This window comes from Poromitra crassiceps (genome assembly GCF_964638095.1).
Source record: "Poromitra crassiceps genome assembly, chromosome: 13".
NCBI lineage: Eukaryota > Metazoa > Chordata > Actinopteri > Beryciformes > Melamphaidae > Poromitra > Poromitra crassiceps.
The window spans coordinates 16,526,847-16,545,818 of NC_139644.1; the positions used below are offsets into that span (position 1 = coordinate 16,526,847).

The following is an 18,972-nucleotide window of genomic DNA, read 5'->3' on the forward strand; positions in this document are numbered from 1 at the left end:
CGTTAGCTTTTCTCACACCACATTTTCATCAGCAATAGAGGTGACACTAAAGGGATGGAGAGGTGTGAAAATGGGAGTAAAGTGTGTTTTTCTCTTCAGCTCTTACTGTTTTCTGCGCAGAATTGTATTTCGACACAATTCAGCGGCGTCATGTCAACACAGTGCCTAGGTCACGCCCTCTTCTGGGCTCGGCATGGGGCAATTCATCTAAAGGGGTTTTACATGGACAAAAAAACAGCGATTCAGCTAGATTCAGAATCACGAGAGACCATAACGTTAGAACATTTCACTTCACTCCCCCCACTAAAAAAGGCTGTTTTTGCCCTGGTTTTTTGTGGTCAAAGTGAAATGTTCTATGGACTCTGGTGATTCTGAATATATTTACCAAAAGTCAATGGGAAAATTAATGGGGAATTAAATATCTTAGGCCCCATGCGGAACCCGAAAGAGGGCGTGACTTTGGCTCTATCAGTGGTAAACGGTGAATGTCAGTGACATCTTTACGTATCCTGAGTCTACCTATTGTTCATGGTCTGGTGATACATCCTGTATTCTATTACACTTGTGCTGAATGGGTTTAAGGTGTACAGAAATCACAAACAAAAGAGGTACAAATTAAGACACATCTCACATACTGTATGAATGTTATTATCATGTAGCAGGTAGCTTGACTTGAATTTACTACTGCTGTATCGGCGACTCCCTCCCCTTCTCTGTCCTTCTGTAGCTTAAAGTGCCAATTCTGTTTCCTCTCACCTTGCCTTTTAAGTTCAGCAAAAAGAGAATTGCTAATATTTTTGTATGAACATTTAAAAAAAGATGCAATCCACTGATAACAGAGGATGATACTCTCAAATTTGCCAAAGAGATAAATGACAAAGCCCATTGGCTAAAGTTGAAGACACCTGTGGAGAAGGTGAGGTGGGTTGTTCCATGCACCAGTAGTAACATCATTGCCGTGTTCCCATTTTCTCCCTCACTCATGGCTATTGTACTATCCCAAACAAATAAATCTAAATACATTTTTTTCCTCCTTGGGTCTGTGAACACATTTATCAGTTTCAACGTCAAATAGACCATTTTCTGCAGGAAATGACATTTGCAGACCGCATACAGAGGACACATAAAAATATGAATTTTGTGCCCATTTGAGATTTATTTTGCACAAGATAATTTATACGCACTTTCTGTACAGTACAGATATAATACAAACAGGGACAAAAGTGAGAAATGACAAAATGAGAAAATATATAATACGGTAAAAAATGCATTTGAAACTTTCTGAGCAAATGAACAATGAACTAACGCATGATGACATCACTCAATGCCTCTGTGGAGGAATATCACCAATGGAAAATAGGTTTATTGATGATGTCATTGATTTTTTTTATTGCAGTCTAAGAGGCATTATTAGTTCATTCACACATCCATACACTTTCTTACAATTTCACAATTGTCTCATCCCCACACAAGAGTAGCTAGGCTAAATGTGGCTGCTTGTGCTTTAAGCTCTTCTCCCAGCTGAGTGTATAATACTGAGAAGGAATGATCAAACATTATGATAGCATCCTATTTGATAAGCTAGCACTCCCTCAAAGCTAAACATGATAATATAAAATGACCCATTATGTACATGTATTCATTTCTTGGCTATCTGGCAACTTAGATATATGACTGAAATCTCAAAAGAAAGAACAAATTGCATTTAATCCTTATTTCAGTGGAGGCAGTTGTCCTGCAGTTTAACTTGCTCAAGCAAAAAAATAAATAGAATGTGTGTCATTAAGAGTAAGTTAGTCTTGAGATTATGAGGAAACAAAATAAGATGGAAAATAATTCCAGTGATATTTTAAAGAATAATCAAATAAAAATACAAGTAGAATGGTAGAATAGCCCGTTAAAAAAAGAAAAGAGTAGAAGGCACAGTCCCCATATAAAAAATGTGGGTATACTGTATTACAACTAGTAAATATATAGTGATCTATATTACTTAACAACAGCAGAGCTATAGGTTAGTCAACATCTGTCCATCTAGCAATCTTTAGCAGGATTCAAACTACACTTTGTCTTGAGTGCATATTACAGTGATGCTATTCACAATGTAGGTTATGCACTGAAAAGTGTATTACTGACCGCGTATTACTAACGAGAGTGCGCCTTCACCTGTCATTTTATGTTGTATCTAAACAATCCTCAAAATGAAATTTACAGCGTCACAGAAAATAAAAGAAAGAAATTTCATAGAATTGCGCAGAAATATTATGTGTAAAATGATGCAGCTAGCAACCAGCCTATATCGACAACATTACTAGCAAAATCTATTAGCCATAACTTATCAACCGTGGGTGTGATCTAATTAACTAATGACATCTACTTTCACACTTGCACTTGACTGTCCAGGCTAGAGGCTTTCTATGTTTACCTGTAGCACTGTGCAATCCACTTGCAAAATACCATGAGGAATTCTCAGAATTACTGAGAATTTATTTCCGCAGCAAAAAAGCAAATTCTCAGTAGGAAACATCCTTGAGGTGATTGATTGATTTCATTGATTGATTTTTTTTCTCTCCCAATCACACTTTTGGGCCCTCTTAGACTTGCCAAAAACATCATACAACCCCAAAATGTCAATGGCACCCATTTTGTTTCTCCTCTTATAGAAGATAAGGGCCTAATAAGCTGATAAAGGGGGACAGTGGACTGCTAGTAGAAGATGGGTGTAGATCTGTCATCGGTGAAGGTGGGCCGGAGGTAGACCTCCAGGGAGCGGTCACTGTGGGGAGAGGAGGGGTGGGGCAAGGCACAGTGACAGTTAGCGTGAACAGAATACAAAGAATGCAGACAGATACATGGTCAGCTATGCACCGCACCCCCGCCCAAAGAAATCTGCCTTCCCAAAGTTTGCCTAATAGTTGCAGTAGTACCCATCGTCAGTTTTGCAAGCATGCAGTGAGACAACTGTGTAGTGCTGACTGTGTCGACATCAAATAACAGAAAACCGAAACCAAAAAATATTTAAAAATCATACAAAAACTTGTAAATAGGCATGCAGGGTTAGTGTCTTATCTGTTGATACCGTTACATAAGAAATAAAAAAGCTTTTACAACCTAAGGCCTCCTGGACTGACAGAGCCAAGTGCTGCCTCATCCACAGAGGCCAAAGGACAGAAAAGACCAGTGATTCCCAGCATCCTACTGCAGCCAGACAGCCAATGACAGCAGAGAGAACCAGAGAGAGAAAGAGAACAAGTGATTTGGTTGGCTGAACGGCGATGGAAGCTGGTGACTTACGGAGGTCCTGTTCCCTCAGAACCGGGACAATTCTGGACCCAAACTGGAAGGTAAACAGAACCTTTGGGTTTGAATGGCTCATCTCTCAGTTAGATCATGCATGGGTCACATTTCTTAAAGGAACTGGCACTGCTGGTTAGTCTGGTGTAAGATGAATGTACAGTAGGTTGATAGTATTTACTGTAGTTGAAATGAGAGATGGGGAAACAGAAGTACACACTTAGGGCTGGGTATCATTTAAAAGATGTGGGCCAATCACACGTGGCATTACTGTAAATCAAAGAATGCTTGCGGTGATTGGCTGCGAGCAAAGCCATCGCCGTATCCCCCCCCCCCCCAGATTCGTGTACAAAAAGGATTGAATGTAGGTATCGTTTCACTGGAGATGTTTCGATATTACTTAGTGGTAGTGGGTTACTTCGGTCGATACCTTTGAGGTATTGTGTACTGATACCCAGCCCTATACACACTTCATGCTCAACATGCCATAGCTACTATGCTCCTTTTCAAACTGTCCCACTACGCGAGGGGCATTTCTGCATAGGACTAGTGGACATTTACCTGTATTACACATACGATCAACAGGCAGATAATTTTGAAAGGGTTTGCTAGAATGTAACGTCTGTGTGCATTGTTTTCACTATCACCAACATACAAGTCAAACACAAGCCAGGAGAGTAACAGGTACACCCAAAAAGGTGGTAAACAGGCAGGCAGATTACAGACGATCCAAAGTGCGCTCACAATACACATACACTAAACCACCATACACACAGACAGACACGGTGCACAATTAGACAGAGAGCAGGAGGGATGCTATGGGTCTTAACAGGTTTGGGGGGTCACTCAGCGACCGATGATCCTGCATGCTTAGGGCACAGCTGTGGTTTGGGATGATACACCTAACACGTTTGGCAAAAACAAAAAATCAGGACCATAACTGTGGAAAATGGGGAAAAATTCAAATGAAACAAGATCGAAAAAGTAATATCACTGACAGAACAGATTTCTCGTCAGACCAAACTGTTTATTAATATATAGAGATGTGTTTTATTTAGAATACCTTTGTAAAAAGTCACCATACATTCAAGGTCAATTTTTAGTATCACATTTCTGATATCCCTCCACACAGCATGCATAAGATAAACACTTCAACTAATCAGTATTTTCTCTTTGTTTCTGGAAATATTTTGTGTGTTTTTTTTCTTTACAAGGACAATAACGAGTTTTTCAAAGAAAAGACCAAAAACTACATAGCCACTCAGGGTATACAATCTTAATTAACATTGAGAGCTCCAAAGTCGATGGTTTTCTGTTAAACTAAACTAATTCACAGCTGTTGAAAATTGTCAACAAAGGTCAAGGAAGGTGCACACTCCAACTGTAAAACAGCCAAAATTTAGATTCAAGAAAAGACAAAACGGAAGTTTTTTTTGGAGTGGGGCATCGTTTCATTTCAAGTGATCATTCTGATAGTAAAGTCAACTAGGAAGAGTGTTTTTTTTTGTCTGCTGGGGGGATGGAAAGCAGTCACAGCACAGCCTGTTTCTCTAATCTATATGAAAACATGTTTTTTTTATACAGTGCAATTTGGTGGACTGAGGGAACCAATTGATAATAAATATATTCTGTAATATATCTGTTATATTTCGCTTCAGTTGCACATAAAGTTTGTGTTTAATAGAAAAGAAAGTAGCGAAGTAAGGCAAATATGACACACACACCCTCTGGACGGAAAATCAAGTCAAACACTGACACAAGGAAGCACAGCGCCACCTACAGAACCTCTCAGAACAAGAACATAGTAATCTGCTGCACAGCTTTACTGTGAACAAAGCTTTGAGCGTGTGTGTGTGTGCGTGTGTGTGTGCGTGTGTGCGTGTGTGTGTGTGTGTGTGTGTGTGTTAGAGATGAAACGGTATGAAAATTTCATATCGCGATTATAGTGACCAAAATGATCATGGTTATCAGTATTATCGCGGTATTGTTAAAATGTGCTGAAAATGTTCAAAAAGTACTGATACTGTACACTCACTGAAATCATTTCACCAAGACTGTCGCTAACTTTGGTTGATGATGGACAGTATTTACCGTCTTTTTCCAAAACGCTGTAATCAAAACACGGCTTTAATGATAATTAAAAATGTAAACGGTGATACTAACCGTCGGGAATTTTAGCAAGGTTTATCATTAAACCGGTAATCGTTTCATCCCTAGTGTGTGTGCGTGTGCGTGCGTGCTTGTGTGTGTGGGGGGACTCCATAATACTGGGCCCACATGTGCTTATAAAGGCCATTCAGCCAGTGGCTTCAGTACAACGACGGTTAAGTCTTTTGGCACTTGTACAGTACATGAAAATGTCCTTTTAGTTTGACAAAAATGACACAACCATGTACATGCATGAAGGACAAGCAGTAGCGAAGGCAGTCTCTTGAGAGAATTAGTCCGTGAGTGATGGCGGACTATGAGCAGAGATCGAGAAACTCAGAGTCCGTATCGCTGCATATCGCCGAGCAGGTAGGCCCCGCTCTGGCTCTCCCTCTCAGCGCAATCCTCCACCCACCAACCGCTACTGTCCACACCGACACCGCCAGCAGCAGACCCCAGGACGGACGACGGGACGGACGTACGGAGGGAAGGAGGAAAGGAGGGACCCGAAGAGGAAGAGAGGAAAGAAGGAGGGATGAAACTGGCCTCTTCCACTGGAGAAGGGGTGTGTGTGGAGGCAGAGGCGGAGGTAATTGGACAGGAGGGAGGCTATAGAGATGGGGGACAGACGGGGAGGAAGACGCCCCTGTGCTATTCCGGAGCTGTCTGTGTCTGTCTGTATGTCTGTTCTCACACAGTCGAAATCAATTTGCCATCAGGACTGTCACTGTGAAACAAAGAGAGAAGGAAGCTTGCCAGGTCGGACACACTCAGAGAGACAAACACAGGCACAAGGAGGCAGGCTGACTTTGGCATTAGTGTAGGAGACGGCTCAAGGAAATCTAGTCCAAACACACCTGCCCTGCTCAGGAAGATTGGACTTTTCCATTCCCTCATCAACACTCCATTTTTTAGTTGGGCTGAACAATTAATTTGAGTTTTGTCGAAATCGCAATTTTCAAATCTCAATATTTGTTGTGTGTCAAAAAATCAAATTTTAAATTAATTAATGACGTGCTGCAGATGTCCGATACAGACTTGAGAAAACATCTTTGTTTGGTGCAGATCCCCGCCGAAACCACACCATAATCATTTAAATATTTTTTTTTATATTTTTTTAAAATAATAATGTAAAAATTACCATTCCCTCGAATATCGCAAATCATACTGCAATTGCAATATCAGTCAAAAATAATCGCAAAGGAAGATATTTTTCAAAATCGTTCAGCCCTAAATTTGAGTCTTTTTTTGCCTTTAGAAATTCAAATCTATCGGTTACCGTTGATGAGAAAATCAAAGTCAATCTCCTTAGCAGGAGGGGGTGTGTAATGTTAGATTAGCCTGTTAGGGTGGCTACACCCTAAAGCAGGACAGTGCTGTCTGATAAATACTGACCCAGATAAACACATTCAGAGCAGACAACAGTATGTAAAACGACTTGGCACTGGTGCCCAAAGCCCCAGGCTCACAAGCAGTGATGATCGAGATGAGGTCAGCATGATGTCTACTGTCACAACATGTATCCCACCAAACGCCAACACGAGCACACGTACACTATTTATCTCCATCTCTCTCACACACACACACACACACACACACACACACACACACACACACACACACACACACACACACACACACACACACACACACACACACACACACACACACACACACAGACAGACAGATGTACTCCCTCATTGGACACTAACGGACACAGCATAATCCCTCACCCTAACCTCAAACAACCCTACGGACTCAGCAAGGACTTATTGATAGGATTACGGCTCAAGTATACTGCCTGGGATCACTCTGAGAGAGGACTACGATACTGACACTGCTAGACTGCTCTCATTATTTAAAAGAGCTATTAAATTAAGCAAAGCAAGCAAAAGCAAAGAAGAAAGGACAGAGAAGACCAGAAATAAGAAGACCTATCACCCTGTACAACTATGATGTGGTGGGGATTTAGCACTGCAGAAAACTACAGTAAAACCCATCGCTTCACCTTAACTATACCCTTCTTAAGTGTGGATGTCTCGTTTCGGAGGCATCCACACTGTAGTAGGTTCGCCTCAATGTTGATGATCGAGATGCGGTATCTCTACGTTTAGCAATTGCGTTGCTGTCATTTACGTGCTACAGCATGTACAGTAACTGGTCAGGTGAAATGCCACTTAAAGTGACTTATAGGCTCTCGTGTTGTCTACCTATTAAGATCTCTCTCTCTCTCTCTCTCTGTCCATTTCCTGTTCAATTTAGACAAAAAACGACTTTATTCAGACGGTGGCGCCAGTCATACCAGTCATTACTCAGAAGGCTGGGTAGAAAGAAGCACTTACCTTGTGGCGAAGCGACTGTCATAATCCTCAATGGCAGGCTGAAAAGACCAAAAGAACATGTCTTGAAATATCTGTTTGAGTGCTTATAGACCGTTTCAACTTGACAACATAAACACTCTCATTTGGCCCTAGCCTTACTTCTTGTTGCAGTATTCGCTAATACAAAAGGTGACAGGAAATAAATGTGAGTCCAAACTGTTCCCTAGCAACAGAAATCCGGTGAAACGGTCTATAGACCCAGGATTCAACCAGGAACCTGTCATAGCAAGATGCGAACACTAGGTGGCAGCAGGATCTGAGCAAAAGTCCCCGTTTTCAGCTACTGCAGGATTAAGTCTCATTGTGGCTTGTTACTGTATACACAGTGAAGCAGGTGGGAGTTTATACATTAACTGAAGTAGTGTAGCAAGTGTAAAGATTCCATTATGCGCTGATTCTGCCTGTGTCAGATTGTGCCTACCTGTGTGTTGAAGCCTGCCATACTGTAGGGGCGCGGGCGGGTCTGCGCTAGGCTCTGTGCCAGCAGGCGGGCGGTCAGGCCGTAGTCCGGCATGGGCAGGCTCATGTCACTCTCCAGCAGGTTCCCTGTGCTGCTGCTCTTCCCGTGGTGCAGACTGGGGAGGGACCAAAACACGGCTCACAGACTCCGACACGGACTCGTAACTGCTCATTAAAGCGCCCAAACCAGCTTTGTATCATTACAAAATCAGTAGTACTGTATACGGTATGCAAATCGACAACGTTCAACTCCCCTCCGTCTTGCCTGGGCCGAGAGCTGCCCGTTCATTCGCAGAATTTCCTCGTCCAAATGATGTCATTTGGTCAAGGACGTTCTCCAAGTGAAGGTAGAGAGAGCAATGATAATAGTAATAGCGGTGGTGACAGTAGTAGTGACACCATGGCAAAACTGCTCCAAATGACATCATTATGACATCATTTGGACCAGGAAGTTCTGTGAACGAACAGGGAGCTTTTAGTCCAGGCAAGATGGAGGGAAGTGAAACATTGTTCATTTGCATATAATCAGAGAGAGTTGAGGGAGGGGAGTTGGGGGGGTCAAAAGTCTGTGATATTTTATTGGTTGGAATTTATATTTACATCTACTAGTGTAGAATGAGGTCATCAATAAAGACACTCAGTTTTGACACTATGTTTGAGGACGGCCACATACTTCACTTTGAGCTTCTCGTTGTCACTTTCGGGCACCACCCGTGTGTAGGAGAACGGGAACCAGCCACGCCTGAAAAAGGGGGAGATCCCGTTAGCCTTATACTCTACATACACTATCGCTCCATGTGGGACAATAAGCAAATGAGCTCATAGAGCCACACGGGACGGACGCAGGCCAAATAGGATCAATGGATCAATAAATAAGGGGCGCTTACATCTTGTTCTTCTCGTTCTCGCCGTAGTGCCAGCCGTCGCGGGCTTCAGGCACGAGCAGGGTGATGATGTCCCCCTCGGAGAAGCTGAGCAGGGTGCCGTTGTCACCCGCAGCGTGGGAGAAGATGGCCTGGACGCGGATGCGCCCGTTCCTCTCCAGCCCTGCTGCCATGGAACTGGACCGGGGCAGAGTCCGTGTCTCTCCTGACGGGTTTGCAGAGACAACAGAGTCAGAGTCAGTTCCCATTTGCAGAAGAAACTACATTGGAACTGAGGTGCAAAAAACATAACAAATCACACCGACAGCATGTAAATGCAATATAGTAAGGAATAGAAAGAGACACACACGTGTGGATAGGCCCGACAATCGTCTAGCTCAAGTTTAAAGTGCTAAATATTAAAGTGCATATGCATAGATAGCAGTATAAGACATCTTATACAAATTTAAAGCAACAGAAAAAAGAACATGGTCTCGGTAGTCTAGACAAGTGCATAGATGTAACATTTGGAGTTGTGATCGTTCAGAATACGCAGCACTGCACTTCATCTAACATTGTGTTGTTGTGAACGTTCAGAATACGCAGCACTGCACTTGATCTAACATTGTGTTGTTGTGAACGTTCAGAATACGCAGCACTGCACTTGATCTAACATTGTGTTGTTGTGAACGTTCAGAATACGCAGCACTGCACTTGAGAAGAAACTCTCAGCCATTAAAAAAGCACCATCGCCACAAAGTCAGTTTTATTGTATTTTGACGGTTGGATCACAGCATCTTCCTCAGAATGACTCCTTGATCGAAACGTTAAAATACAATAAAACTGAGTGGGAGCAAGTCGACACAGTGTGCGGATTCTATTTGATTTTTTTTGTGCTTATGGGTTGTTTTTCCCCTACACTTGTTCAACAGAGTAGACGTGCATGCTCTTTCTTCTTGTGCAGGCTACATAAACATCACATTTCTGTCTCATTAAGTAAAGTCAGTAGCCAGGGAGACGTTCTAAATTTAGCTTTAATTCGTTAAGGTGCTGCACGTAGCACTTTAAGCATCAGTATTTGTCACATGATGTGTGATATCTGGGTATAATTACCACGACCATCATCAAGCTGATTTCCTCCCCCCCCCCCCCCCCGAGTGTCACTGCTACATGTACACAGAAAGTCCTGGCGCTGCTCGGATGCCTTACTTACCCACAGGGTTCTTGTTCTTGGCGAGGGCAGGCCGGCGGACAGGCAGGGTGTTGGAGTAGACCTCGCTGACCTGTCTCTGTGGCGGGGCCTGGGGCTGGCCCTGGGTCTGAGGGGTGGAGGGTCTGGCCTGGGACACGGACACCCCCCCTCCGTCCGTCCAGTACTCCTCCCCGTGGACGCCTGTCGTTCCGTTGACCATGGACATGCCATCTGGTCCCATCAGCCTCTGGAAGACACAAGAGGACATATGAATATGGACTCAAAAATAAATATGCTAGGATAGGGGGGGTTCGAGGGGGAAAAAGAAAGGAAAAGGGAAAATATGCCATCCTGTAGATTAGAATATTATGAATGGCTTCATGATGTATGAAGGGAAAAGAAAACGGAGGTCACGGTATGTTGTTAATAATATAATAAGATAATAATAAGTATCATCTGATGAATATCTCTCTCAAAAAAAGATAAATGATGACTTGAAAGCTGACTTTGGGGAAATTACTTTCAGGAAAAGTTCATCTCCTAAGTCTCGACTGGCAGCTGCTGCCCAGCATGAGATTGCAGCTAATTAATTGAAGTGTCACCTTTAAAGCGAGGATGGAGAGATGTTTGTTTGATTTGCTTCTCTACAGAGGGCACAAAGGCACACGAGCTGACAGTATGAGAGCTTCATTAGGGCCTTCACAGCGGTGCCACTGCAGGAAGACACAGTGAAGTCATTCCAATAACCTAATCCCAGGTCTCTTCAGAGAGAGAGAGAGAAGATCAAACACTATGAGATTTCTTCCCATGGCGCTGTGCCATGGGAGGTCAGTGGAAAAGGTCATGGAGGGGTAAGTCGGTCAGTCATGGACGTTTAGTGAGTTTAGTGGGGGAAATGGCTTGTAGCTACAGTAGGGATAGGAAGGTGGTCGAAAGTCAGGATTCGAGGGGTGGGTAGGACTAGTGGCTAGGGTGGATATGGGTGGTGTTTTGGTTTTGTTTTTGTTTTGTTAAAGCTTTGCGCTTGTCTGTGGCGTCATATCCCAGACTTCAACTACAGCTCAACTAAAACTCAAGTCTTTGTTCGAGCTCCTAATTAGTTTCCACGAAGTCGGCTGAAAGTCTTCTCCTGGTCCATATAAAAGATATTTTGAAAAGATTTAAATCAGTAAAAAGAAAACGACTAAAAGAGAAAAACATTGCCAAAATAATATTACACAAAACAAACAAAAATAACTTTAAGAACAAAACAAATGTCTAACCATTGGATCTACTTATTCCTACCATTTATTAATGTCTACCAATGAATTTCAAGACTCCAACCAGCCCATCTTCCATGACCCCACCACTCACCGCCTGGTGTCCCAGGCCACTGCCCATGAAGACAGCCAGCTCTGGGGGCACGGGGAGAGGCTGGGCCCCCGGCATGGGGTCCGAGATGACCAGGTTGGATTTGGAGGTGTGCAGGGGGCTGGAGCCCCCGAGGGTGCCCCCTCCAGAGCCCATCTGCTGGGCGAGCAGCATCGCCCTCTCTGGCAGCTTGTTGGGGTCCGAGCAGGACTGCTGCCACACGGGGATCTTTTGGGTCAGCAGGTCCTTACCCTGCACGGAGGAAGGAAGGGAGGGAAGGAGGAAAGAAAGGTTTGAATTTTAAATGGCTGATTTATTGAGCTCTTCATCTTACAAACCTGTTCAGAAACCAGTGCATGGAGAAAGAAAGAAAGAACGAAAGAAAGAAATGCTGAATACTTACCATTGCTTTGAATTGATTTTCTTTTAAATCAAATCATATTTGTTAGTTTGTTTTATTGTTTTTTTTTATTCTGTGTGCTTTTGCCCGTTTGCTTTTACAGTTTTTTTCCTTTGTGCTTTTAGCCTGATATCAACCTGAATTGTCAACTTGTTCCCTTTTTCAGTCTGACAATGCCTCCACTCTAACTGATTTCCATAGGGGAAATTAGGGGAATTCCATTTAGAGACCAACGTATCTTGCCTGAATATAATCCAGTAGGGAGAACAGGGGGAAAAAAAAGAATCTCCCATTTGAATAAATGTCTTCAAAGCAGAGTACGGTTCGGTTTTTTAATCAATTTAAAGCAGTCGAGGCTGCTTTAAATTGAGCAGCGTCTACCGCGGTCGCCATTGTTATTAGGTGGTCCCACAACCTTGACAACAGCTTGACAAGGGCGTTAGTTCCGCCCGTTGCGCTCTTTAATGATGCTGATTGGCTAATCGTTAGTCCCCCTCGGCACTCATTGGACAAGTCGTTTTTTCAACTTAGGAAACCGCTGTTACATGTCACGATGCCAGACCAGAAGCAGCCACTCGGTAGAGTGGGTGGATTGGAAGGTCTGTCTGGACCCAGGCAGATGTGCTTTTGCTTGCTTGCTTTGACTGTTTTTATTATCATTTGTTTCTTTGTTTGTTTCTACTCTGTAAAGCACTTTGGGTTGCCTTTGGATATGAAAAGTGCTATATCAATAAATAAATAAATATGGCCTGCCCATGTGATGTGTTGAGTGGGTGAGTCGGAGGGACAGACTGCAGTACGGACCGGCCGGCACTCACAGCCTCTGGACACGCTCGCTCGCACGCACGCACACACACACACACACACACACAACACACAAAACACACACACACAACACACACACAACACACACACACACACACACACACACACACACACACACAGTGTTCGGAATGGTTCACTCACTCACGATTCAATAAATTGTTGAAATTCTAATTATGTGCATATGTGGTTTTGTCAACCTAGGTGCTGTCTCCTAATAGCAAGCTGTGCTGGTCAAGTAGCTCATAACTAAGCTTATTAGCTCACGAGCTAGCGACTTTCTTCTTCTCCTTCGGTAAAGACAGCTGCATTGCATTGTGGTATACCGGCGAGAATGTAGGGTATACATTCGCTGTTCACTAGAAATCGCTGCACATTGTGGGTATTTTATAGTGCACTATATAGTGACTCAAATTAACAGTTGAGAATTCGTAAACTAGTACAAAATGGCGAACACACTAAATAGTCCACTATTTCTGTCGCAGCGACCGATTCCGAACAGGGCTTACTGTTTCTCTCTGCCTCTCTGTCTTTCCATACTGCATACTGTATTATCGCACACACTACACCCACACTATCTATGGGAGAGAGTTCTTCAGTTTACTCAAGGTGAACTCTTCCCACGCACGCCCCCAAACTGCTGAAGGACTGGACTCCATTGAAACGCACGCGCGCACACACACACACACACACCCTAGAGGTGAAAACAAATCATCACATTTAACCAGTGTTCTTATTAACTATTGTTTAGTTCCATCATCATAGCCATTGACTACTAGGCTGCATGATATGAAATAAATAAATAAATAAATGTGTAGGCTGGGGCATCTCTGTAGCACCACAATGGCTCATTTAATTGTATGTTGTGACACATTTTACCTTTATCAGAAACATTGCAGCTCCTGCGATTTGCATAATTGTACTTGGCCATAATATGATTTCGATCACATTTCTTTGTGCAGCCCACCATTGGCCAGTTCCCACTGGGGAATATCTGTTTGAACTTAATTGCGTTTGATGTCAAAGATCAGCAGCAATATGAAAATAACAAGGAAGTAATTGTCAAATTGGAGAGAGCCAGTTCTCCGCAGAAACGGCTGGCGAGGTGCGATGATGGATTACAGCTCCAGATATGCCTGTCAGCAGGCATTGTCTCGAGTCGTGATGAATTTTTAAAATGAACAGGCCCCTGTGAGCGGTCAAAGCTAATGCGACTTTGAATTATATATCTCCCAATATGCTTTATGCACTGCCACTGAGCAATGGTCTCTAGGTGAGTTTGAAATGAGACAAAGATGACAGACGGGCAAGATAGTCAACTCTGCTACTTTTCTTGAACCGTGAACATTTGGCTAGCCTCAGCACAACTGTCCAAAGAGAAGGAATAAAGTTATCTATACTCTTTGAACATAACACAGGGTTAGGGTTAGGGTTAGAAACAACTAATCGTTAAAGTCAGTGTAAAGCAAAAGTAACAATGTGTTTTGAATCTATTACACACAGAAAAATGTGTTATTAACCAGGCAGACACATTTTAATTGTCGGCAAGTATACAAAATTAGGTTTCAAAACCATGAAAAAATATGCACTATTCTCGTGAAACTGTGGGGGCGTGTCTGCAGAAGTGTCCCCAGTGGACCCCCCCCAGTGCTGAGCACCTTGATGCATTCTAAGGCTTTCTTTTTCATGTCCAGGGTTAGAGGCATTTCAGCCTTGATAAGTATATAGTGTTAGGGGAGGGGCCATATGGAGGGGCTTCATTGCATCATCAAGACCACACTCTGGGCCCACCCAGAAAATCCTGAACACAAAAATTGTGAAAAGCAGTCTAAGTCCACAATTCAGTGCTACATGATTCAAAGTTTTTTCACACATTCAGCACGTAATTGTAAGACGCGTAATGTGTCTCGAAACAAATCTCGGAATTTGCTTTGCAGGGACTCTAAGGAAATGCTGATACCGAGCATGAGGTGGTATCTGGGGTTGCCTTTCCTGCTGTGACAAAGTGATCTGAGCAGTCTCCTCCTGCTTGATTACAGGTTTTAACCATCACTTCCTCTGACAAAGCTCAGCAGCCCACACGGTGAGTATCTCCAACTGTGCTCACGTCTCATTGTTTCTCCTCGGTGGCGAGGTCCCTCTCGGCCTTACCTTGCCATGGTAGGCGCTGTTGTTCTTGGCCACGGCACACTGGCGGTCCACCAGGAAGCAGTACCTGCGGCGCTCCTCGGACAAGGCCGTCTTGTATCCCTCAGCGATGAAGGTGTCCAGTTCACTCTGCTTACTGCTGATGGTCTCCACAAACTGCAGGAGAAACACATGGTGACAGGCCAACATGAGTAGACGTCCCTATAGGCCCATTTCCAATAAACATGTGATCTCACAACTTGGATCACCCTATGTCAACTGTAAATTAAACTGAAAGTGTGTGCCAAAGTATTTTTGTATTGCATACTAGTGATATATTGTTATAGAGGCACTAGATGTTACTGTTGAGTGTCACAATGGCTCTGAGATTGCGAAGGCCTAAAAACAAAATATCGCTGTCATTGCCCCCGTGAGTTTTTTCTTTGCACCAGATTAATTCCAGACCCCATGAAAAGTGTTTTGGCAAATTTCAGAGGTGATCGGAGTAACGGTGTGCCTTGCAACTCCAACAAACAGAAAAACAGACAGACAGCTCCATAATTATAGTAGTACGATTCTGATGTAGGGGGTAATACCTGTTTTAAGTCAAAAGGGTATTTGCTCACAATCACGTCTTGGACTGGGAAATGTTAGTGTGCTCACTGAAGATACTTACAAATACACAGACACAAAATGGTCAGTAACAGTGGTGAAACGCTACAGGGAGTCTGCTATTTCCAAGAGATGACATTAAGAGTGTGAGTGTGAGTGTGAGTGTGAGTGTGTGTGTGTGTGTGTGTGTGTGTGTGTGTGCATGCGTGTGTGCATGCATGCGTGTGTGTGTGTGTGTGTGTGTGTGTGTGTGTGTGTGTGTGTGTGTGTGTCTGTGTGTGTGTGTGTGCGCTCATCCAAGCTCATCCTGCAGGCAGCATAATTATTAATGAATGCAGCTGATTTGCATGTTAGTGGGTGCTTGATGTTTGTTGAAACCATTTCCTCCCTTTCATTTTTCCTCTTCTCATGCCTTAAAGTCGAACTGAAATGAAAAATGACTTTTTAACTATTTTAGATCACATCCCTGGTCATAGAGTGCACCTATATTTAACAATGTATGCCAAAGACAAATTCACCAAAATCCACTTTCTTTGGTTTTCACATCAAAAGTCAACCCATGTTGTCTTCCTTCATAACAATATCTACAGTGTGCTTAGTACGTCAGCTAGTACTATCAAGATTCCAACCCAATTTCAACCAATAATATCATGACAGCTGTCAATCAATCTTCATGGCTAAGAGAAAATGAATGATTATTGCATTGAATCTTTTTATGAGTTATATTGTTCCCATACCACCTGAATCCAATACACTTCCATTTATTTTGGTATTATAATAGAGCTCGCCTGTCATGAGTTATCACCAAATATGCTCTGTTCTGACAGCTAATGTTGATCAAGACTGAGACTGAGAGATCCTGCTATGTCTTATGAAATGGTGATAAACATTTGACTTTATAGATGGATTTGCCATTTTTTCGGTCGTCTCAGTATGTTGGACGAGTGGGAAAACAGACATGTCCATGTTGTTTATTTCTTTGTGTCGTGGTATAATAACTTCTTCCTCGAGTTGAGTGCTCTCAAATCATGGCAGAGTTATTTGAGAAGGTCACATCCTGTTCCCAAACCCACTCTAATGGGAGAGAGATCTTAACAGACTCGGTAAAAGTTTGTAAAGTTTGTAAACTTCAAGTTCCTCTCTGCAGCTTACTGTAAACACCTGTCAAAGTCTATAGGTGCCACCAGACAGCGTACAGTACGTACTGTAGATGCATTTTATTTAGTAACCAGCAGAGCACACCGTTTCCCCACTACGGGCAGACACATCTCCAGTCCTACACACTAAACGATACTGAACAGTGAACACACACTTTTGGAGGAATGGTCTCTTGCATTCATGTACTGCGCACTGGAAGAGATCCACCGACACCATTTAGACAAATCCTCTGAGCCAAGTTGTCAAAGTAAGCGAGGGAAAGATGAAAGGATGACGAACGCATTTCTCTCCCGAGAGAGCAGAGTGACCTTGGCTTGTTCCCGTTCCTTCTGTACAACTTAAACTCAATTTAAGCACTTTCAAATTGCCTCAATTAGTTCCTTTACAGTGTTAGGGGCATCCTTGGTGTTCTATAGTTCTGTCCAGGCACAGTGTTAGGGGGTGTCCTCGTGTTCTTTAGTTGTGTCCAGGCACAGTGTTAGGGGGTGTCCTCAGTGTTCTGTAGTTCTGTCCAGGCACAGTGTTAGGGGTGTCCTCAGTGTTCTATAGTTCTGTCCAGGCACAGTGTTAGGGGGTGTCCTCAGTGTTCTATAGTTCTGTTCAGGCACAGTGTTAGGGGTGTCCTCAGTGTTCTATAGTTCTGCCCAGGCACAGTGTTAGGGGTGTCCTCAGTGTTCTTTAGTTCTGCCCAGGCACATTGTTAGGGGGTGTCCTCAGTGTTCTTTAGTTCTGTCCAGGCACAGTGTTAGGGGGTGTCCTCAGTGTTCTATAGTTCTGTCCAGGCACAGTGTTAGGGGATGTCCTCGTGTTCTATAGTTCTGTCCAGGCACAGTGTTAGGGGGTGTCCTCAGTGTTCTATAGTTCTGTCCAGGCACAGTGTTAGGGGGTGTCCTCAGTGTTATATAGTTTTGTCCAGGCACAGTGTTAGGGGGTGTCCTCAGTGTTCTATAGTTCTGTCCAGGCACAGTGTTAGGGGGTGTCCTCAGTGTTATATAGTTCTGTCCAGGCACAGTGTTAGGGGTGTCCTCAGTGTTCTGTAGTTCTGTCCAGGCACAGTGTTAGGGGGTGTCCTCAGTGTTCTATAGTTCTGTCCAGGCACAGTGTTAGGGGGTGTCCTCAGTGTTCTATAGTTCTGTCCAGGCACAGTGTTAGGGGTGTCCTCAGTGTTCTATAGTTCTGTTCGGGCACAGTGTTAGGGGGTGTCCTTGGTGTTCTTTAGTTCTGTCCAGGCACAGTGTTAGGGGTGTCCTCAGTGTTCTATAGTTCTGTTCGGGCACAGTGTTAGGGGTGTCCTCAGTGTTCTATAGTTCTGTTCAGGCACAGTGTTAGGGGGTGTCCTCAGTGTTCTTTAGTTCTGTCCAGGCACAGTGTTAGGGGGTGTCCTCAGTGTTCTATAGTTCTGTCCAGGCACAGTGTTAGGGGATGTCCTCGTGTTCTATAGTTCTGCCCAGGCACAGTGTTAGGGGGTGTCCTTGGTGTTCTTTAGTTCTGTCCAGGCACAGTGTTAGGGGTGTCCTCAGTGTTCTATAGTTCTGTCCAGGCACAGTGTTAGGGGTGTCCTCAGTGTTCTATAGTTCTGTTCGGGCACAGTGTTAGGGGGTGTCCTCAGTGTTCTTTAGTTCTGTCCAGGCACAGTGTTAGGGGTGTCCTCATGTTCTTTAGTTCTGCCCAGGCACAGTGTTAGGGGCGTCCTTGGGTGAGTTCGGGGCCAGAGGCTCGCTTCAACAAGGTGGGTTGTGAAGAGAGGAACATTTCAATGAGCAAAAAAAATGCTAGATGTGACGTCTTCTCTCCTATGAAAAAGTTAAAGATAGAGATTTTGTTTTGTATGAGTCATACTCCATAGAAAGAGAGACGAGAGACGAGAAGAAGGGGGAGGGAGAAATAATGTCACAATGAGCAAACACTTTGGAGACCACGCACGCACACACACACACACACACACACACACATACACAGCTGGACACTGCAGCGAATACCATTGTGAATGAACATCCAATTAAAAGTTTGCCACCAACCTGGCCTCTCTCTCTCTCTCTCTCTCTCTCTCTCTCTCTCTCTCTCTCTCTCTCTCTCTCTCCCTCCCTCCCTCCCTCCCTCTCTCTCTCTCTCTCTCTCTCTCTCTCTCTCTCTCACACACAGACTCACTCTCACTCTCTCACACACAGA

The 18,972-nt window shown here is 43.7% G+C and overlaps 1 protein-coding gene across 2 annotated transcripts in view; it reads right to left on the reverse strand.

Annotated features, from left to right (window-relative positions):
• Positions 1-1,142: 1,142 nt before the first annotated feature.
• Positions 1,143-18,972, reverse strand: part of baiap2a (BAR/IMD domain containing adaptor protein 2a) — an 83,892-nt gene continuing 66,062 nt past the window's right edge. The window contains exons 7-15 of one of the 2 annotated variants that reach the window (XM_083650243.1): positions 15,058-15,210; positions 11,688-11,936; positions 10,356-10,581; positions 9,167-9,368; positions 8,953-9,021; positions 8,242-8,395; positions 7,782-7,819; positions 3,292-3,334; positions 1,143-2,773 (exon numbers count right to left, since the gene is read on the reverse strand). In XM_083650243.1, coding sequence (XP_083506369.1) covers positions 3,307-3,334; positions 7,782-7,819; positions 8,242-8,395; positions 8,953-9,021; positions 9,167-9,368; positions 10,356-10,581; positions 11,688-11,936; positions 15,058-15,210 — 1,119 coding nt within the window. In that variant the 3' untranslated portion in view covers positions 1,143-2,773; positions 3,292-3,306. The remainder of the gene's footprint in view (positions 2,774-3,291; positions 3,335-7,781; positions 7,820-8,241; positions 8,396-8,952; positions 9,022-9,166; positions 9,369-10,355; positions 10,582-11,687; positions 11,937-15,057; positions 15,211-18,972) is intronic. The other variant, XM_083650242.1, reaches the window with a different exon arrangement.